At 43.7% G+C, this 23516-nt stretch overlaps 1 protein-coding gene across 5 annotated transcripts in view; it reads right to left on the bottom strand.

The window, feature by feature from the left end:
• Positions 1–7466: 7466 nt before the first annotated feature.
• The window catches only part of LOC143989098 (DNA (cytosine-5)-methyltransferase 3A-like), a 137143-nt gene continuing 121093 nt past the window's right edge, over positions 7467–23516 (bottom strand). For 4 of the 5 annotated variants that reach the window (XM_077489118.1, XM_077489119.1, XM_077489120.1 and 1 more), the window contains one exon: positions 7467–7751. In XM_077489118.1, coding sequence (XP_077345244.1) covers positions 7610–7751 — 142 coding nt within the window. In that variant the 3' untranslated portion in view covers positions 7467–7609. The remainder of the gene's footprint in view (positions 7752–23516) is intronic. The other variant, XR_013276971.1, reaches the window with a different exon arrangement.

Raw genomic sequence — 23516 nt, 5'->3', positions numbered from 1 at the left:
ATTGAATAAATATTTATGTCATATAAAGGTTTCAGCAGACTGCATACTAGTTCCCGAGTAACGTATTGATGGCCAGCTATGTGTACCTTTGTAGATTGGGGCAATATGGCACTCGGATGGTTAATTTATGCTGCAGTCTGTTGACATAAATACTGTGATGCCCTTACGGCAACCAGAAGTGACGTTTGCATTCCACAGCCAGGAAAAGACAACCAAAAGTAAGCAGTGGACACTGTCTTCCCTTGTGTTTGAGTGTGTCATGTTTTCCTGTGATGGGAGTAATGCTGCTGTTCGAGGATGTTATAAGAATTATTACACTCTCAGATTTTATTGGGGTTTGTCATTGGTAATAATAAAGGATCAAAACGGAATTACGCTATTTGAAGCATCGTTCTTTATCCAAGTACCTATTGGAGATGATAGACAGCCCTGACCCTCTCCAGGATGCAGATGACGGCCATTTAAAACATCTTAAGGCTTGATGTTTTTTACTTTTTGGTGAGTGAGAACCCCTAAGGGGAGTGTGCTGCAGAGCTTGAGGATTTTGGTGTAAGGTGCACTTCTGCATTACCACATTAGGATCACCATGTGTGTCTTTTGGACTTTTTATCACCATCTGTCATTTCATTCTTCTCATATGTTATTATCGTATGAAAGATAGTCATGATAAGTAATGACAGTAGCACTGCCATAGTATTTAGAGGTACACACTGAGGTACCAGTACACATGTTACTATTTTTTTGGTGTACAGTTTTTATGTATTTATAAGTGGCTGCTAATTATTGGAATCACAGTGATTACTGGAATTACTGAAATGTTTATATGATTTTATGATTTACAAGCTCCATAGCGCTGAGAAAGTGGATAAAGGACTGTGTTTTCACTTTTTTGTGTTATAGTTAATATCTGATCCCTGCTCTGTCCTCACACACCAATCATGAGGAGAGAGCAGGGATTATTGAGTGAAATCGGTGTCGATCTGATGTACTGTACTGTGCACAGCATGGCCCCCCCAATAAAGAGGACCTATCAGAAGTTCTGTCCACCTGGATCTGTCACACCGCCAATCTGTCACACACCCCATCTGTCACAGCCCATCTGTCACAGGCCAGCCACCAGTACTGCCATTGGAACCACCACCAGTATCGCCACCCATACCATCGGTAACGCCACACAGGCGCACCACTAGTACCGCCATCAGTACCACCACACAGGCCCGCCGCCAGTACCACCATTGGTACCGACACACAGGCCCCCCACCAGTACCGCCATCTGTACCACCACCAGTACCGCCATCTGTACCACCACACAGGTTCACTAGTACCACCATCGGTATCGCCACTAATACCACCATCAGTATATATACACAGGCCCATCACTAGTACCAACATCAGTACCACCAAACAGGCCCGCCACTAGTACCTCCATCGGCACCGCCACTAGTACCTCCATCGGCACCACCACTAGTACCGCCATTGGTACTGCCACACAGGCCCGCCGCCAGTACCACCACTAATACTGCTATCGGTATATCTACACAGGCTCACCACTAGTACCACCATCATGTCTCAAAGGGTTTACACACTCGAGGAGGCATATGCCATGCTTATGTTGTCAGATGTTGAGAGCAGCGGGGAGCTCTCATCATCCAATTTTGGTTCAGAATACGAGCCAGTGGAGGTTAATGGATAAGAGTCCAAGTCAGCGGAGGAAACCATCCCTCCTAAAAGAATAAGGAGATCAGAACCAAGATCAGGACCAAGATCAGAAGACCTGCCTACCACCAGCGGTGCCAGACCCCAGAAAGAGGAGCCCAGTACCATTACTGGAATTACACACCCAACCCGAAGAATCCAGGCCCAATCCTACCTTCCTGATGCCCTGGCAAACCTCTTATGGTTGCCTGCCAGCTCAGGGTCTGCTATAATCCCCCTTTTACCACACAGCCAGGTGTGCAACCCAACAGTACTGTCAGGAACTATGAAACAGACAGAGACAGAAGTACAATCAAATCACACTTGTTTATTAATAAAAATAAAAAGGTAAATAGAAAAAAGCGTAGTCAAGTATAGCCAGAGTACAGTAGCCAGATCGGGTAGTCAGCCAGTCCAAAGTTCATAAACCAGATCGGGTAATCAGCCAGTCCAGAAGTCAGGGATCCAAGGAAAGCAACTGCAAGCAGGATAGAAGCCAGGAGGGATGTCAGCAAGCCAGTCTAGAAACAAACAGAAGGAGATGGTTCCTAGTGATGTGACCAACGCGAAGGCAAAGGAAAGAGTGAGCTGGAAGGCTTTAAATAGGCAGGTCAGGCGAGCATCATCGGGAACAGCTGGTAACTGTGGAAAGAGAAGAGAGCTGGCAATTAGCCGACAGCTGAGCGGCCAGCCCAGAGGAGCAAGGGCTAAGCCAGCCCTGACAAGTACACATTTTTCAGAATTGGATTATTTTTAATTATTTTTCCCACAAGATTTATCGCAGAATATGGTGGAGCAAACCAATCTGTATGCAGAGCAATTTATTGCTGCCAACTCCAATTTGCCCACACCATGTTCACACGTTCCAGTGGCAACGTCTCACACTGGGCGTATTTAAATGTTTTTTAGGCCTTATGTTCAATATAGGGCTTACAAACAAGAACCAACTCCATGCCTACTGGTCCACCCACCCCATCCACCACATGCCAATGTATTCCACTGTCATGTCCAGGACACGCTACAACATCATTATGAGTTTCCTACATTTTAATGACAAATTGTTAAAAATACACCCCATATAAATTATTTTTCCCAGTGATTTGCTGAAGTATTTATCCCAGATCAAAACATTTGTGTGGACGAATTCCTTATACATTTTACTGGCCAACTGCACTTCAAGCAGTATATAACAAGAAAGCAAGGTATGGGTTGAAATTTAATAAATTGTGTGATCGAGCCACAAAATATGTATATACCTTTCGGATTTATAAAAACAAAGACTCCCAGCTCCAGCCCCATGAGTGTCCCACATATATTGGAACCAGTGGGAAAATTGTTTGGGACCTGGTATACCCCCTGTTTGATAAAGGATACCATTTATATGATTGACCGAGTCTTTCTTTTTCTGAACCCCGTTGGTCACCTCTGTGTTGTTTTTTTTTTTGTCTCTTTTTCATTTTTTGTTTTCATGTGCCCCCCTGTGGGTTACCCCTTTCCTCCCCTCATTCCCCCCCCCCCCAGGAGTCTCCAGACCCGGAGGGGAATAAAAGAGGTACCCAATGGGTGTCCAATAAACAATAGCAGGGTATAGGGTGGGGGATGGGGGGGTGGGAAGGGGTAGAATAAAGCTATTGATATGCATAACATGCTGGATTGATTAGAATAAGGTTATACTTTACTAAAATGTAACTACACGTAAGGTGATGCTTACCTTTTTATTTTTGTATTGATTTATGTAAAAACTGAATGAACTCTTTTGTAATAGATATTTGCTTAAAAAGAAAATAAAGATTATATTTAAAAAAAAAATCACATCCAAAAAAAATAAATAAATAAAAAAAAGACAGTAAGGGCATTACGCAACCCAAATGTCCCTCACAAGTGTTGAATGCTGTCTTCCACTTGTCTCCGTCTTTAATTCAAATCAGATTATAAGCCCCTCCAGGTCCAGTTTAGAGAAGATAACAGATCCTTTAAGTACATCAAACAGTTCAAGAAGGAGAGGCAAAGGGTAGGGGTCTTTTACAGTGATTTAATTTAACCCTCGATAATCTATGCATGGTCGAAGACCCTCATCTTTTTTTTCAACAAAGAAAAAACCTGCCCCTACTGGAGAAGAAGAGGGTCAGATAAAAAATCCTTTTCCAAGTTGTTTTTCACATATTCCTCCATGGATTCTTGTTCAGGCAAAGACAGGGGATAGGTCCTTCCTTTGGGAAGAGGTGCTCCAGGAACCAAATTAATTGTGCAATAAAAAGAACAATGTGGAGGTAGAACCTCTGCCTTTTGCTTGCAAAATACATCTGCAAACTCATGGGGTTGAGACAGTTTCGATGACAGAACCACCCCCAAGAGGTTAGTTCTCCATTTTCCCAATCAAAAGAAGGGTTATGTTGTTGTAACCATGGGTAACCAAGGATAACAGCAGAAGTGGGGAATCAATAAGAAACAAGACAACTTCCTCTTTGTGGAGTACACTTACCTGAAGGGTGATAGTCGTAGTCTTAAATTTTACAATGCCATCTCCCAAGGGTTGTCCATTCAGGGTGGTGATGTTCAGGGGTCTAAACTTTGGAAAAAATTGGATTTTATTTTCTTTAGCAAAAGCAGCTCCAGGATCCACAAAAGCCTCACAGGAGACAAGTTTATGGATAATGGATAATTGCGGGAACGGCAAGCCTGGTCTTGAAGGATATACCTGTGTAGCACTGACCTCCGAAGGAGCGGCTGGTTTTCTTGGGCTTACCGTTTACCTCCTCCGCCTTGTAACTCGCCGTTCTTGTCTAGGGGTTCCCGAGGTTGGTAGCCCAATAACTGCAGAGACCGACACTTGAATTCCTTTAGCAATATTTATTTGCTTAAAACGTTGAACAGAAACACAGTCTCTCAGTTGGGAATAGAGAGTATAGGTATGGAAGCTCAGGCTCTTTGGAAACTGCTGACACGTAATAAATGTCTCTGTCTAGGACAGGTAATCCAGGGAATAGTCACTCGCAACTGGATATTTCCACTGTCAGATAAATCCTGGTTTATGGATTTAGCAGCCGACAAATTACTCAAACTTAGCAAAGTATCTGCCACAGACTTGATTGCAAAGTTTGGATGAACACAGAAAGTCTCACAGGAACTTAGTTGTAAGCAAAGGATGAAAATAGGAACTTTCTTACAGTATCAGTATCTTGCAGACAGTCTGGCAATACCGTAAGAAATGTGGATTCAATTAGTGTCCATACAGCTCAGCATCTAGGCTCTTACCAAGCAGCCAGCCTTGTGCGTGGCCCTCTTCCGAAAAGTCCTCCCTTGGTTGCATGACGAGTTGCTGGGCCTCTCCAAAACCCGAGACTGCACCGGACCACTTTAGAATCCTCCTTCCAGTTACTGTGCCTCGGACTAGCCAGTTCTGAGACTCAGAAACGGATGGATCCGCTCCCCAGGCCATGAGGGCCTCTGGGGGCTGGTCAGGAGGACCAGGACCATGGAGTCAGAACATACTTCTGGACCAGAACCCAGAACGACGTGACTTCAGCACCTTAAGTACCCTCTCCCAGAATACACAGCGAGACAACGCACCCACTGATGGGCTCAGAGAGAGAGATTGGTACTAAATGCATCCAACTGCATTCCAATGCCTGTCAAATGTGCTACCTACACCTATGACCAGACAGAACATTAGTACAGTCCAGCCAAACTGATGGCAAAACCACAATTTAGAGCAAATAACCCCAGGACTCAACTATAGTCTTGGGAAAAATGAAATTTACAGACATAGCACGTACTCTTCAGGAGTACCGGCCCTACACCTGTAAGGTCTAACCCAGCTCCTCCAACACTGGTTAGACCCTGTCTTTTACTGGACAGGAATGGCAGACAGATAACAAATGTCCACAGTACAGGCATAGGCCCAATGCACGCCTCCTTTTTTTCTCCGACTCAGGTGGAGACGGCTTACTTCCATGGGTTCCACAGGTGACTGGGGTTCAAGTGAGATTTCAGGTTCTGGCTGAGGTGGTACTTGGAAGTTAGGGGCCAAACGGTAAACTGGCCTAGGAAACTTGCGAGTTCTAAGTCTCTCTTGGCACCTTTCATGATACCAGACATCCAAATGAACACACAGCTCTATGAATTTCTCAAGGTCTTCTGGGGAATCCTTATACACTAACTCATCCTTGATGCGATCTGTAAGACCTTTTTTGGAAGGCTGCACATAATGCCCTAGAGTCTCAAGTAGTCTCAGCAGCCAGGGTACGAAATGTAATAGCATATTGTGCACAGAACTGGTACCTTGTTATATGTCCAAAAGTGAGTACTGCAGCTGCAGAAGCTCTATCTTGCTTGCCAAATACAGTCTGGTGAGAAGCCATAAATTTGTCAGAATCTAGCAGCACAGGATCATTGCGTTCCAGATAAGGAGAGACCCAGGCCAGGGCCTTCCCCTTTAACAAGGAAATTACAAAAGTCACTTTGGCAGTCGAAGTGTTAAAAGTCCCAGGGTTGTTGCGGAAATGCAAACGGCAAACAATTAAAAAGCCTCTGCAGTCCGCATCAGTATCACCACCAAATTTTTCAGGCAGGGGAAGCTTGGGTGGTACAGAAGAGGTGGGTTGGATTAGAGCAGGTGTCTGGACCGTTGCAGAAGGACCAGGCAAGCAAGATTTAAGCATAATACAAAGTTCATCTAACTTAGCGTCCAGGGAAGAAAAGATGCTGTTCATGAGCCCCAATTAATTGTTTCTGACATGAAATCGCCTTAACAATCTCAGCAGAGTCCCCTGCCATTGTGGCCCATTTGTAATGTAAGGTACCTGTGATCGGTAGTGTCCGAAGTGGAGCTTGTGCGCTGAGGATTCAGGCAAAAACTTTGGCAGATCAGGTTGGCAACAGATCAGGCAAAGCGGTACACGATCAAAATCCAGAGAGTGGTCAGGCAGGCAAAGGTCATACACGAGCTGGAAGTGAAGTACAAAATCGCAGGCTAGACAGGAATTCAGGCAGAAGTTCATATACGGTATTCAGAGTCACAAAACAGTCACAACACCCAGGGAGCTAGTCCACACAAACAGGCACCGAGAGATAGGAAGTGCTGCTATTTATGGGCTGCTTTGATTGTAGCTTGTCCACAGCTGGCAGCAGGGGCGGCTAGTGAGTCCAAAGTAATGCATCAAACTAAGAGAACATAGCCATAACTCCAGTGCTCCTCTGTGGCCCAACAAGCAAGACTGCAGCTGTGGGAGCAGGAAAATCCTGGTTCAAATACACCCAGGTACATGACAGTCATGCAGCCGGGCAGAACCTCTGCCTTTCCTCTAGTGCTGGTGTGGCCCACACCATCATGAGCTCCATGAGTCCTTCTCCTATAAGTACAAGCATCACCATTCATGGCCCATCAGGTTTGATAAAGGAGATGATTGGTACTCTGAAACACATTAGCTAGGTAATGGATTTTCCCTGGGCTTGACATCACTTTCAGTTCCATGGTGGTTTCTAATGTTTTCCTACACCATCCATGCTATTAGCTGCTACTGACGAAGCCGTGATGACGTCACTCCCGTGCATGCGCACGGGAGCCGACACACGCGCAATCTTCATCGTTGACGATGCCGCGCTCAGTGCGCCTGCACGCCGCTGTCTACTAATCTAGGCTTACCTGTAGGTCAAAGTGTGTTGTAAGGGTTTACAACCACTTTAAAACACATGGGCTAATTAGGGAGTAACCTGCTATTTTACACCTGGGATGCACCATATACTTTGTGGATTACAAATATACAAGCAAATGCTTAAATATGTTTAATTTTACTGTTTGCTGAAATGTTTATATTACAATCAAAACAAAACAAAACATTTTTTAAAAAGTATTTAAAAGTCATTATTTTCAACTCTTAAAACTCTTGTTTCATGATTGTTTCATGTGTCATCTTCATCTGCTGGCAAAATACTCCTTAAGGGGGGCAAAGAGATGGCGTATGACAGGGACACTCCAGGCCCTTCCAAGAAGTTTCATCCGGGAGTTACGCTTCATCATGCCAATGTCAGTATAATGTGGAGGAAAGCCAAACACCCTACAAAAGAGAAGGATAATACAGCTAATTCTACTTAACATTTAGGCAGTGCACTTCACAGAATTATACTACAAAATGTCCTTAGCATGTGGCTATATTAGCTGTTAGGTAAAGCACATTTCACACTCCTGTCTCCCCGAGGCCTCCTCCCCAGATGCCCTGTCTATTAGAATACTTACCACTGATCGATTGATTCTTGGGCACTGACAATGCAGCTCATCATTATGCCAGGCACTGCTTACCTGTTTCTGGAGCTGCTGCCCTGGGCATAACTAATATTATACTGCAGACAAGAAATCTGTACCTACAAGAGAATGGAATCACCATAGAAATCAATGGTACTAACTCAGATAGGTTGCTATATGTTTCTGCGTTTACGAATAAGAACTGTTCTTTGAATATTCCCAAAGGCAAAGGGAAATCTCGGCAGTGACATTTGTCACTGAAATAGAAGGTTGTGAGAATTTCATAGTGGAGAAAGCCGTCCTATCAGTGGCACAGGAACCAGTGGCCCCAAAGTCAAAGCTGTAAAATGGCCTAATACAGGAAATATAACAGGCCAGATACTCTATCTTCTGCATTTACCGTGGGCCCAACAAGAAGAAGGTGCCCAGTTAATTTCAAAAGCAGGACAGGTAAGCTACAAACTAGGCAAGAGGATCCTTCTCCAAGCTTGGTCAAGTGAAAACAGACCACATAAATAACATATTGCATATGGGAGTGTCTGGCCCGTAGCTTCCCTGAGCAGATTTTTCATGTAGCATAGCCCAAGGGTGCACTCTGCTTGATGAGTTCACATTGAGGGAGTTTGAGGGAGTTAGGGCACAACAAGGTGAAAAAAATTGTCCAACTGGGGCCAGAAGTGAGTTGCTACATCTATCCTTGCAACACCAAAGGTTGAGAGTTTCATTCAGTTCCTGTTGTGTCTAGTGGCACAAGAATTGAGGGAAAAATCTTGGGGATGCCATTGCCGATTTCTTACTCAGAAAACACTAGTGGTCTGGTTGTCTCATATTGATGCTTTGACAGCGACCCATAACAAGTACAGAAATAAGGATCTCTGACTTTTCTCAGACTTGCTTCATGCTCGCTAGGTGTGTACAAGGCAGCAAAGAAAATAATGATTTTGTGCTTACCATAAAAATCCAACTCTTGAAGTTCTTGAAAGGACACAGGAGTAACCAAATCTGAGATAATAGTGTCATACTCAGGGCTGGTGCAAGGATTTTTGACACCCTAGGGAAAACCCAATTTTGCCACCCCCCATTGGCTCCACCCCTGACTCCACCCCCTTTCTCTGCCCATGTATACCCCACCTTTTTAATGAAGTGCCCATCAAATTCAGTCTCACCAGCACCTATCAATGCAGCCTATCAGTGCCCATAAATGCAGTCTATCAGCACCCATCAATGCAGCCTATCAGCGCCCATAAATGTAGTCTCACTAGCAGCTATCAAATGCAGCCTACCAGCACTCATCAATGCAACCTACCAGCGCCCATCAATGAATGTTTGCTTGCTTCCATTCATTCAGGAGTCAGGACACAGACACAGTCCTCCACCGCTGCTGATGCTGAGACTTAGTTACTTGCTGCAGAGAGAAAAGTAGGAAAGCCAGTGGCCGGGCACCCTAGTCAGCAGTGCGCCCTAGGCAGCTTCCTAGTTTTCCTAGTGGTAGCACCAGTCCTGGTCATACTGCAGTCTGCATGAGGTTTTGGACACTGGCAAATAAAAAAAGACATTAGCCAGCCATGAATAACCCTTCCTGCTCCTATGCCTGTTTCAGCTTTGGAGAAAAGCAGTACTTTGGAATTGATCACAAACACAAAGTGTCCTGCGTCCCTAAATGAACATCCAGATTTCACAATAACTACAAAAATCTTATTTTATTTATAATTCATTAAAGGACACAAGAGTTTATCTGAGATAACTGGAATGTTCAAAAGCAGTCCAACAGTAACAAATAAAAAAACAATAGAACTGTGGGTTGCATGTAGCTCACAGAGTTGACTAAAGGATCTTACATCTGAAATTGGCATCAGAGATCTGAATATCCACCTAGTAAAAATCAAATGCATTCAGTCTTTAACAGTGACATCACATTATGATATATATGAAAATCTAAACCGTAGAATAGATTGCCACTATAGATTGTCTCCTGGTAAATAGTGCATAGATCATTCACTGTACTGCTGTGTTAGCTGTCAATAGGAGGTACTTTGTGCAGGTTGCAGATAAGCTTGACATATAGGTACTGTAACAGGGTGAGGCTCTGTCACTATAGAGATGGTCATAAAAAGGACACAAGGTTTGCACAATTGCTGAGTGCAAGAGTATAGATTTTTAGTGGAGAAAATGCTTTTTGCAGCTTTATTTGGATTTATTTTTTTGTCCAGATATGGCTCCATAGTTTGGAGATATGGCTTGATAGTTTGGAGATTTCAAAGTGCCTTGGAAGGGAAGAAATGTTCAACCTAGTGTCTGGGTTTTGTGGTCAACCAGCAGGGTGTGTGCCCAGGGGCACAGAGCCCTTATATTGGTCTGGTGAGAATTACAGGTGGAGGTGGAAGTGGAGTAGGAGTTGTTGGCGCAGTTGCTACAGCCTGGGAAGAGGTTTGCTCCTGTTTAGCAATCAAGGCAATATCCTTGAAGCTCTCCATGTAGGAGAGGTTCCAGGTCAGTGGAGTGAGAGTGGAGCCAGAGAATCTGGGAGACTATAGCTGAGACATCTGGGAGAGAGTCCTGGAGACCAGAGGAAACTGTAAGTCTCGAAGGAGTGAAAAAGCCTGGAGTGTCAGGAGCACCTGTTCCTAGAGGCCAGGAATGGGCTTGCGCAACATGGTAATATGACCGAGGCTGAGTGAGCCTTAAAAGTCAGGTGGCTCGGCATTCTTCACTGTGTATATTTTTCTAGCAAAGACCCCCTGCGTGGGAAACTTTATTCCAACATACAGTTTCCCATGCAGGGGTTCTTCTTTAGCAAAAAATAGTTTTCTGCTGTTTTAACAAAAGTGAGCTACCAGGCCCTTAAAGTGGTTGTAAACCCTTACAACACACTTTGACCTACAGGTAAGCCTAGATTAAGGCTTACCTGTAGGTCCAAGAAATATCTCCTAAACCTACACGGTTTAGGAGATATTTACCGAAAGACAGGCACCGCTGTCTACGGCGCATGCGTCATAGACAGCTGCTCGCAGGCGCACTGAGCGTGGCACCGTCAACAGGCAAATATGCCGCGCGTGGCGGCTCCCTTGCACATGCACGGGAGTGACGTCATTGCGGCTTCGCCGAATGACAGCGGCGGAGCAGCGAAGACCCACGAGAAGATGGATGCGCCGGACTACAGGGGACAGCGGTGACATCGCTGGCTCCTGTGTCAGGTAAGTAACACATAATGGACTACTATGCGATGCATAGTAGTCCATTATGCTTTGCCTTTGCAGGGAATGAAAGAGGAAGTAAACTCATCAGGGTTTACTTCCTCTTTAAGCACAGTTTCATCTGACACTAAACAACACATCTACCACTGAGCTAATGATTCCCCAGGTCACAATCATTAAGAATACATTTACACAGGGGCAACACGACTTCCAGACCTGAAGGACCTGGTATGGATTTTGAGGGGGACCCCACGCCATTTTTTTTTTAATTCTGGTGCAGGGTTCCCCTTAATATCCGTACCAGACCTGAAGGGCCTGGTATGGAATTTCAGGGGACCCCCATGCATTTTTTTTTCTTAATTTAGTTTTTTTTCTTAATGCTGTTTTTAACAATTAACTTTTATGTGTATTGCCAGCTCATCCCTAATGCCAACATGACCTGTGTGCAAATATCCTTTAAAAAATAAATAAAAGTGAACCAGCGTAAAAAAAAAAAAAAAAGTCAAGTTTAGAGGTGCGCCCGTTCAACCTATGCAAATGCATTTACGTTGCTTGACATTTACTAAGATTTTGCCGGCGCAGTGAACCAAAGCATTTAAACGTGCACAAATGCCGCTTGCGCATGCGCAGTGCACCGATCACCTCCTCCTGTGCACCGAGAATACTATAATAAATGGGGAATTGCGCTGTTACAGGCGCAAATGTTTTGTGAATACGAAAACGGCCATTGCGTGCGCCGCAACTCATAGCGCAAACCGTTCGTAAATCAGCCCCAATATCTCACAAAAGTGAGTACACCCCTCACATTTTTGTAAATATTTTATTCTATCTTTTCATATGACAACACTGAAGAAATTACACTTTGCTACAATGTAAAGTAGTGAGTGTACAGCTTGTATAACAGTGTAAATTTGCTGTCCCCTCAAAATAACTCAACACACAGCCATTCATTTCTAAACCACTGGCAACAAAAGTGAGTACACCACTAAGTGAAAATGTTCAAATTAGGCCTAATTAGCCATTTTCCCTCCCCAGTGTTGTGACTCATTAGTGTTACAAGGTCTCAGGTGTGAATAGAGAGCAGGTGTGTTAAATTTGGGGTTATCGCTCTCACTCTCTCATACTGGTCACTGGAAGTTCAACATGGCATCTCATAGCAAAGAACTCTCTGAGGATCTGAAAAAAATAATTGTTGCTCTACATAAAGATAGCCTAGGCTATAAGAAGATTGCCAAAACCCTGAAACTGAGCTGCAGCCTGGCAGCCAACATCATACAGCAGTTTAATAGGACAGGTTTCACTCAGAACAGGCCTCACCATGGTCGACCAAAGAAGTTGAGAGCACGTGCTCAGTGTGATATCCAGAGGTTGTCTTTGGGAAATAGACGTATGAGTGCTGCCAGCATTGCTGGAGAAGTTGAAGGGGTGGGAGGTCAGCCTGTCAGTGCTCAGACCATACGCCGCACACTGCATCAAATTGGTCAGCATGGCTGTTGTCCCAGAAGGGAGCCTCTTCTAAAGATGATGCACAAGAAAGCCTGCAAACAGTTTACTGAAGACAAGCAGACTAAGGACATGGATTACTGGAACCATTTCCTGTGGTCTGATGAGACCAAGATAAACGTATTTGGTTCAGATGGTGTTAAGCATGTGTGAGGAGTACAAAGACAAGAGCATACCTCCCAATTTTTTGAGATGGGAATAAGGGACACCTATCAGCAAAAGCATGCAGGCACATGCCTAGCCACACCCCCTTAAAGGATAATTGTACAAAAAATCAAGATTGGTTAAGCAAGTGCTTTTTTACCACTACTATTCCTTTATATTGGCTTTTGGAATTTTCAAATGCAGCAATTTAGAAATAAGATGAAATGTTTAGTGCTTTTGGTAGATAAAAAGTAAATTATATATACATCTATATAGATCACACCCTAATGAGGGACAAATGAGGAGGAATGAAGGACAGAAGAACAATGCTCCAAATCAAGGACAGTCCCTTGAAATCAGGGTCAGTTGAGAGCTATGCAAGTGTGTCTTGCCTATAGTCAAGCATGGTGGTGGCAGTGAAATGGTCTGGAGCTGCATAAGTGCTGCTGGCACTGGGAGCTACAGTTCATTGAGGGAACCATGAATGCCAACATGTACTGTGACATACTGAGGAAGAGCGTGATCTCCTCCCTGCGGAGACAGGGCCACAGGGCAGTATTCCAACATAACAACCCAAACACACCTCCTATACCACCACTGCCTTGCTAAAAAAGCTGAGGGTAAACAAGATGGACTTGCCAAGCATGTCTCCAGACCTAGACCCTATTGAACATCTGTGGGGCATCCTCAAATGGAAGGTGGAGGAGTGCAAGGTCTCTAACATCCACCAGCAATGCAATGTCGTCATGGAGGAGTGGAAGAGGACTCGAGTGGCAACCTGTGAAGCTCTGGTGAACTACATGCCAAAGAGGGTTAAGGCAGTGCTGGAAAATAATGGCGGCCACACAAAATATTAACACTTTGGGACCAATTTGGTTATTTTCACTTAGGGGTGTACTCACTTTTGTTGCCAGCAGTGTAAACATTAATCGCTGTGTGTTGAGTTATTTTGAGGGGACAACAAATTTATAGAAAATTTACACTGTTATACAAGCTGTACACTCAGTGTAATTTCTTCAGTGTTGTCACATGAAAAGATATACATTTACAAAATATATTTACCGTATTTTTCGGACTATAAGGCGCACCGGATTATAAGGCGCACTAGCAACGACCGGCTGATAAAATGGATATTTCCATATATAAGGCGCATCGGACTATAAGGCGCACCGGATTATAAGGCGCACTAGCAACGACCGGCTGATAAAATGGATATTTCCATATTTATAAGGCGCATCGGACTATAAGGCGCACGGTCGATTTTGTGAGAAAATTTAGGCTTTTACGTGCGCCTTATAGTCCGAAGGTTAACGTCAAGAGACTTGATCTGTGACTCCATGCGCGCCCATCTGACAGATACTGTTAACAAAGAACTCCAGCGATGTCAACAGGTCATATATAAGGCGCACCGGATTATAAGGCGCACAGTCGTTTTTGGGAGAAAATTTAGGCTTTTACGTGCGCCTTATAGTCCGAAAAATACGGTACAAAAATATGAGGGGTGTACTCACTTTTGTGAGATACTGTATAATGATGTGGTGTCACTTTTAAAGACTGGATTTATTTAATTGTTTATTTTGTTTTGGTTTTGTTTTGTTTTTTTCTATGTAAAAAAAAAAAAATTGTATACAATTGTGCACTGTATTTTTGGCACCTTAAAAATCTCATTATCAATGATAGTATGGTTTTAGACAGAGCGGAGGGATGATGTACCTGTTATTACCACCAGCTACTTTTCACGTTACTTTATAACAGAAGCAGTGGCTGAGAGCTAAACTTATGGTGAACTACAGGTACATCCAGACAGTGAAGGGAAAGTTTCTATTGAACTGGAGCTGGAAAAAAAGGTGGAAGAACAATATCCTGTTTGGGTGAAAAGCCAAAACTGCCTCAGGAAGGAAGGAGGCTCTAGGTCTGCTGTCCTCAGCTTGCTATATTTTTTAGAATTCTAACATCAGGCTAGAATTTTTACTTCCTCATTCAGCAGTAGGAGTGGATTCTTGGCATTCATTGGGAGACAGCTGATTGGAGGAAAGCCCCCCCCCCCCCCTCCACATATGTAGAGGATGGAACTAATGTGAAGAGCTGTATTGTGACAAGACAAGCTCTCTGCTAATCTATTTTATAGCAACCTCCCACAACACAAATTTCAGGTTGGCTTTATCTTGGTTGACGGAGAACTCGTCAGAGGTTATCATGTTGATAACAGAGCAATGAAACAGCAGAAAGACACAGGACTTAGTGCTTTGGAGAGATAAGTAAACTTTGCAGATATACTGTATTCGCCCAGCACAAATTTCCTGAATCAGGTTTATATCCACTTTAAGTATGACCAAGAAGGGTTCTTTGCAAATCAAGGCCTCCAGCTTAAACTTCTTGCAGGAGTGATGTCGACAAGGACACACAACCTTGTGAGTGAGAGTGGAAAGGGGAAAATATCCCTAATAGGTTCAAAAGACAGACTTTGAAGTAAATTGAGAATGTGCAGAATTAAAGAAGGTTGTACAGGAGGGACTACATGAGAGACATCCTTTACAAAGGGTTTGACCAAAGAATGGGAAGCCAGCAGTCTTTGAAATAAGATCACAAGAGTGGAGATTTCAGCGTTGATGGTACTCAGGGACACATGTTAATCCAGACCTGATTGTAAAAAATTTAGCATTTGTTCCACATAGTAATTCCCTGGGTGAAAATTCTGTTCTTCATACTAAGCAAAGTAAGCCTTCCATGTGCTATAGTGAACCTTAAAATAGGTAGATTCCCCAGATCTTAATAGAGTGGGGGTTACTGACTCAAAAAAGAAGAAAAATAAATTCAAGAAAAACTGCTGTCTCTCATAGACTGAGCTTCAACAGCCATGGCATTAAAGCCAGCAACCATAAAGAAGATTGGTGGAATGCAACTTGAGATAGGAGATACCAGAAGCTTGATCAGGTTTGAGTACCACATCCACCTGACTCAGTTTAGAACTAAGAAGATCAATGGCATGTCCTTCATCTCAATTCTGTGAAGTAGATGAGGAAATAATTTCAGAGGCGGACCATTCCCCGGGTCCGGGTGATGTTAGCTGAAGAAGTCTGCCTGACAAGGCAGAAAAGTGTAGTTTTGCCAAAGCTATAATCCTTTCTACCTCTCTTGCTACAGCAAGACTTCTTGTTTCTCTCTGATGAATATTTTATGTAATGAAATTGTTCACTACACCTATAAGGTCTTTCAAGATAGTGGGAGGAAGGGTTTTCTCAACTCCAGAGCTGGATTCCTGAGACACCATCAGGCATATCTATTTGTTTAGAGATAGTACCTTCTTGTACCACACAGACAGAATGTTGTAAGGCTCTGCAGTGGAACTGAGAAAATGGAACTTCCTCACATAATTACCCTAAAGGCCAGAATGTTAAGGCCTAAGTGCAGAGTTGGATGGCTCCTGGACTGTAGAGTCTGATTCTGGGAGCAGAGAGTCAGAAGTTTTGCTTGGACTGTGTCTAGAACTAGACCCAGATATTCCAAGCAATCTGTTGGCTCCAGTTCTGACTTCTGAAGGTTCAGAATCCAAACAAACCTGTTTAGGGCTCTGGTTATTTACATCACATTGATGGACAAAATTTGAGCTGACTGTTCTCTCAAAAGAAAGTCATCAAGGTGTCCTACAATGGGAGTGTAGCAATGCTAGCAGTAGGGTAGATAACATTAAGGGAAGGATGAACACATGTAAATATGTATGCTTTATTTCCACTGAGGCTAGAAAGTCTCCCTGATGGGATAGGCTATAACTTGGTGGAGTTCTTGTAGACAGTTTGAACTTGAAGACACATAAGATCTTCAAGACCACTGAAAATGTTTTAGTAACACCCCAACCAATTTTAAAATTGTAACAATTTCTTGGTTCAAAAGGTCTGCAAGTGCAAAATGAAGATCTGCTAACCATTGCAAAGACACGGGTAGGTTGGAAAACATAAAGCGGAGTGAAGCAGAGAATGGAACTGTAGCTTGTAATCGTGACACCACATCTCTTACCCTGGCATCTTACACGCTTCCTGACCAGGTGTCCACAAAGGCGAACAGACATCCTCCACTTTGTAAAGTGGGGGCCTTCCTTTATGATGTCATTGCTTTGGACCGAGACACCCGAGAGAAAATGAAGGAACTCTTTTATTGGATTAAAAGGCAGAAAAAGATTTGCGAGACTAAGGTGTAGGCTTGTTATGCTGGGGTAAATGGGTACTCTTGCCACTAGTGATGTCCTTCATGAAATTATCCAGTGAAGCACAAAAAAGATGCTCAACATCAAAGGGCAAGCACAACAAGTGTTTTTACATTGCTGTTCCACAGACCAACATTTTAGTTAAAGAGAACATTTTAGCTCAAGAGATCGCCATATGTCGATAGACAGGTGACTCATTTGCAAGATAACATGGATAACCTCAGCTAGATCCTCAACAGAGTAATGTTGGGCTGAAGGCAACAACTAAAGGGTCAACAGGGACTGAAGCTGGATCCTTCAACATCAGTCCACTCCCCTGACATTACAACTATAGAAAGTTGCATAGCAGAGCCTGCTAGTGAAAACAGAAATTTGGAAAGGGTTTTCAAACACTAAGGCCGCGTACACACGCGGGGACTGTTCGCTCAACTTTGTCCGCTGAACAGTGTTTCAGCGGACAGTCCGCTCGTGTGTGGGCTTCAGCGGACAGTTTCAGCGGACAGTTTGACGAACAAAGTTTTTCGGAAATCCGGAAAAACTGTCCGCTGAAACTTGGTTTGAGCGGACAGTCCCCGCGTGTGTAGGCTTGTTCGTCAAACTAAGTTCCGCGCATGCTCAGAAAGAATTTATACGCCGAAGGTTGCATTGCAGCGTATAGGACGTCGTTTTCTAGTCCCGTCGTACGTGCCGTTCACATCATCGCGCAGGGTTTCAGCGGACTGTTCGTTCGTAGTGTGTGGCCAAGTCCGTCCATGCTAATTTTGAGCGGACTGTCTGCTGAAACTGTTTGACGAACAAAGTTGAGCGAACAGTCCCCGCGTGTGTACGCGGCCTAATAGTTAGTGTTTTGTTAAGTGGGGTAATGTTAGATCAACAGTGGGAACAGCACACATTTTAATAAAAAGCTTATCAGACGGATATTGGTATACAAATTTGGGATTTGGGATGAGTAAACAATTTGTCAGGAGTTTACCAGGAAAGTTTTGACAATCTTTGTCCCTTTTAGGATTTCCAGAGAGGGCCTATCACTTGTAGAAGCCATGGCCGGTTCATTTTGAATGTGAGTCCTTTAAACTGGGAGCTATTTCAGAAGTCTGGGGCTTCTCAGGAATAAAGATCACAGAGGCCACTACAGCTCCAGGAATGTTACAGAATTCTTTAACATGCAGAATAATCTATGTTAGAATGTTAGATGATTCTGTAAGAGATGGTGCAGAACTTCACGTACAGCCTCTGCAGTGTTAGCAATCTTATTTGCAGGTTGGCCCATAAAATCTACCAAAAATATGTACAGAGAACTGTTCCCTAGACAAAGTGGAAAAGGGGGGCATAATTGATAGAGCTAAGGGAGAGAAGTGAGTAAACTCAACCAGAATACAAGGAGCACGGTTATCAGTGTCAGACTCCTTATCAGGGAACTGCAGGCTGTTCTACAACTGTTAGTAGATCGTGATCCGGAGAGACTCAATGAAGCAGGTCTGTTCCTCTTGTGTTTGGGATCTGAATGGCTTCTCTTGCAGATAGGATAGGAGCAATGGTGGAAAAAAAATTCTTCATATTGAAAAAATGTTTTCTGTGTCCAGAAGGTTGCCTTGCCTAGAGCCCTGGGGCAGGGCTAAGGCAACTGTATACTGAGTGAGTGCTCCAGTGAGCCTGGGGACAGGGCTTAGTGGAAGTATGTGACAGAGCTGCCAGGAGAAGCACGTGCACTGCTGGTGCAGAGATCCCAACCATGTTCTGTGCAGCAATCTGTACTGAGTGCTGAAAAGCCCAGAGAGACTGTTCGTGTACTGCAGAGTGGGGACTTGCTTTGATCTGTTGTTGCTGCAACCTGCCATCCAGGTGAGAGACTGTGGATGATTCGGGTGAAAGAAATGGCAGCTGTGTTTCTGTGTGAGACTGTAGATGATCCAGTACCTTTTAAAAAAGAGAGCCGCCTGTTACAGCTGCTGAATGCCAGATTGAGAGGGAAGACCTTTTTGCTGGTTACTGAGGGAACACCAGAAACCCAAAATGAGAAGTTGATAAGTAGTCTCTTGGCCACTAGCTCTACCTAAACCTTCTTTGTTAGTGGCTCTCTTTGGGACATCTTTCATTTGAAGTACAAATATTTCTCTAACTTAGAGTGCTCCAATGGAACACTCAGGGCCCCAGTACCAGCAGGACTTCATCTAATGTAACCATGGGCAGTGGTGTAGACATGGCCTTTGTAAGTTAGTTAGGCCTTACTGTTATCATTTCACATGCACATCTCAAAGTCTATTTCAGCCTGGGTTTAGTGTAATGGTATTCCTATGTAAAGTTGTTTTCTTATCTGCTTAACCAATTTTCTCTTGCAGCACTCTAGACCCTCAATAGAGCCCATTTAAGTAGTTTCCAGGAGTGTCCATGTCACTCAGTTACAGGTTCAGGATGGATCATCACTGGAGCAGGTCAGGAGGACCCAAAAATGCGGTGGCTCCCCTAGAAGTAGCACTACATAAAGGAGACATTGAACATTACTGTACCAACATCGCAGTAGCTCCTGCTGCTCAGTTGAAATTGTGTGTTTAGTTAACTTTCTCAGAGACTGGATCACACCAAAGGTTGCACCACAGTTCTGAACATGGAAAGTGCTATGCAGCTAACAGTACCAGAAGGTTTGGAAAGCACCACCGGCAGAGCCCAGTGCCCAAACGACACAGAATGACACAATAATAAAACGCAGAGAATGACATTTTGCGACCCGACTTTGGGGCCACATACCTCGGGGTCACTTATAGCTAGAAACACCAAATTTGGTATGCAAACACAATAGAACTAGCACTACAACATCTGTTTGGGGTTTCTAGCATCAAGTGACCCCGAGATACGTGGCCCCAAAGTCGGGTCACAAAATGCCAAGCACTTTTCTGCAGCAGAGAATTACATTTTGCAACCCGACTTTGGGGCCACATATCTCGGGGTCACGAATAGCACCAAGTCGGGTCGCAAAATATTTTTGAATCCGGTTGAAATAGTTTCGAATGCGGTTGAAATAATTTCAAATCATGTTGAAATCATTTTGAATCCGGTAGAAATATTTTCGAATTTGGTTGAAATATTTTCGAATGTGATCGATTTTTCGAATTCAGTAGAAAACGAAATCCGAAACGAATTTAACGAATTTAATGAATATAACTAAACGAAATGAATTAATTAACTAATTAAAACGAAACAAAACAATTTTTTTCCTTTTGAACATGTCTACTGCCAATAGGCATGGAATATTTCTTTCTGCTCAAGTTAGAATATGGTTCACCTCTCTCTGCGCTGAGAGACTTTTGGTGCCCCCTTTGGTGAATGATATAGGCCACAGCCGTGGCATTGATGGATTGGATCCTGACAGGACAATCCCTTAACCTGGAAGTCCAGGCTTTCAGAGCCTGACGCACTGCCTGAATCTCTAGGGTGTTGATATGTAAGGCTCTTTCGGTTCTTGAACACTGTTGGATCGGTTCTTGAACCTTGGACAGTTGTCTTCTCTGTCGTTACCACTTTCCAGATAACTGGTTTGAAGGATTTACCTTTTAGCAGATTCTTTAGTAACCACCAATTGAGGCTTTGGGACATCCTTGGGGACAGCCGCACTGGCGAACCCAAAGCTTGGATCGTTTTGTTCCAAGCAAATAGAATACTGATTTGCAACAGTCTTGAATGGAACTGGGCATAGGGAACTGTTGTGGAAATTCCTATAAATGTATGTTGTCAGATGTCCCCCAGTGTTGGTTTTGCTGTAAAGCGCTCATGTGAGCGTATTCGCACATACAGACATTGGCGGAAGACCATTGGCCGTGAAAATCTTCCTGTGGACACTGCACATATGATTGCTCTTTTAAGGATGTTCGTTTATGCCTCACCAAGAGACTGGCCACTTCTTGGCGACTGCATTAATGACTCTGAGCAAACATGTCTGTGTACATGGGAACTATAGCATAACTATATGAATATTATGGCCCACTGAGCCATGGTTTTGTATGGTTCGCGTCATTGAAAGCAGTTAGTCGGTTTGCATGCGGTTTTGTGCAGAGACAGCTTTCTAGTGTAACCTTTGTCTCACAGAAAGCATGGCTCTGCATCTGATCGTTTACAAACAATCACTGCTAGTCTATTTGAATGTATACATGTCTGTGATTGGTTCTTTTGAAAGAATAAAAATATCGGATTGGCTGTCTGTGAAGACACCACCTCCTTTATGAACCCTGTTGGAAGGGTTACTGTTTGTCATTTTATTTGATGTCACTTCCCATGTAAGAAGTGATTGGCTGGAATCTGCACTTGTTTGTGAAAGCTTTTGTGATAATAAAAGGCCATGCTGGCTAGTGTGAGTCAGTGATGCTGACTGACCATGCTGGGATGAGGACGTAAGAATGCTGGTGATGTCTGTTTACATGGATGAGTGGCTTGAAAGGTAAGAAGTATTATATCATTAAGACGGAAATGGGTGCTTATTAGCGCAAGAGTGTAGTGGAATATCCACGACAAGAACTGTTTCGAATGAAGCCACCATCTTTCCTAACAACCTCATTCAAAGGCGAATGGAGGGATCTCGTTTTGACCTGGCCATCCGCAGCAACTCTGTTATGGAGTTGTTTTTTGCCTAGGTAAGAACACCTTTTTCTGGGCTGTATCTATGATCAGACCAAAATACTCCAGCTTTTTTAGCGGTTTTAAGGGAGACTTCACTAGGTTGAGAAAGCAACCCAGACTTTTCCAGGTAACTGGTTGTAATGTGTACACCTTACTCATAACACCGGTTGGTCTATTAGCAATAGATCGTCTAGGTATGCCAAGACTGTTTAAGGCCTGTGCTCTTAACCTGGCTAGAGGTAGGGCTAGCACTTTTGTGAAAACTCGGGGTGCTGTAGCTGGCCCAAAGGGCAAGGCTACAAACTGAAATTCTGCTGTTTTACCTCAAACTGCAGAAACCTTTGCTGAGCGGGAAATATATGGACATGCAGATATGCATCCCTGATACCGATAGACACCAGAAGTTTTCCTCCTTGTAGGGTAGAAACTACTGACCTGATCGACTCCATAGAAAGGAGTCGATCTTCGTGAATTGATTTAGATTCTTTTAGATCTAGAATGGATCTGTTGAATTTCTGCGTGGATCTGTACATGTACAGGAAACGCATGAAAAAGGCATTGAAAAGCAGTTAATGTTTTAAGGAACCTAAGAAGAAACAGAACTATCAGCTGACTCTACTAGAGGTAGCTTGAAAGAGGCATAAACCATCTCTGTAAGAGATTTGTACCAGAAATCTCTCAGATTGCGAGGCTGAAAAAGGTTCAACTCCAGTTGTCTCCTCAGTAGAGGAGTAATCGGTTTGCCTTTCTTCCTGATCACCTGAGGGTAACCCCTCATCCTCTACCCACTGTTCCCTTGATAAGGGATCTAAGGTGGGAGAGGGGGCTATAACACGCTCCCTATCCTTGGAAAGTCGCTAATTTTCCTTCTAGGCCCTGGAGAGCGTTGGAAAAAAAGGCATTTTCAATCATGTATACAGGGGCTGAATGTTTTCTCCTCTAGAGTCTGACGGGGGAGGCCGTCGCCACTACCTAGAGGCAGCTTGCCCTGGCGCAGGGGAAGGAATATGTTTAAATAAAAGGATGTTTATACCTTCTTTTGGGCAAAAGAGTACCTTTCCTGCTACAAATCATTTGGATGTATTTGACCAAATCCTCCCCAAGTAGTCACTCCCCATGAAAAGGGAAACTAGTCAGAAGCTTTTTTGCAAGATGCTTCAGTTGACCAACTTTTTAACCACAGGGTCCTACGCATGTGTCTTAGCACAAGTGCAAGGTGGGACGCTTGGTGGATAGAGTCTTTTATGGCGTCTATGGCAAAACATAGTGCCCTTGGTAGTTCGGCTAACTCACGGGCCTGTTGTGCAGGGACCTCCCTAAGGGCCTCTTTGAACTGGTCGTTTAGGGACTGACAAAAATTCCAACTTCTTATCTGTTGGATCCTTAAGAATTTGTGCATTGTCTACTGGACAAGTTACATTTTTATTGATGATGGAAATCGCAGCGTCTACTGCTGGTACTTTCTATCTTTTGTGAATTTCTCCTCCATGGGATTGAGAACTGAGAAACTCTTTGGAGGGAGAAAAATGCTTATCCAGGTGATCCCAATCAGCATAAATAAGCTTTTCTAGTAATGCATGAAAAGGCTGTAAAGGTTTTTAAAGAATCCAAGGAAGGAACCGAACTTTCAGCTGACTCTGTTAGGGGTAGCATGAAAGTGGAACGAACCATCTCCGTAAGAGTTTGTACCATCAGTCTCTAAGATTGCGAGGTTGCATAAGGTTCATCAACTGTTGTTTCCTCCGCAGAGGAATAATAGGCTTGTTTTTCTTTGTGATACCTCATCCTGTGCCCACTAGGGGTGTGGAATTTAATCGCTGAATCGATGCATCACAATTCGGGGGTCCCCTATGCGACATCGATGCATGCGACCCCATAAATCGATGTCGAGTGATGTCATCCCGACTTGCCCTGCCCCTCCCGGAAGAGA

This window comes from Lithobates pipiens, unplaced genomic scaffold (genome assembly GCF_037356315.1).
Source record: "Lithobates pipiens isolate NorthernLeopardFrog02 unplaced genomic scaffold, aLitPip1_a1.2 Scaffold_18, whole genome shotgun sequence".
Taxonomy (NCBI): Eukaryota; Metazoa; Chordata; class Amphibia; order Anura; family Ranidae; genus Lithobates; species Lithobates pipiens.
Note: the sequence above shows the minus strand (reverse complement) of the source record. Positions and strands in the feature narration are given on the sequence as shown.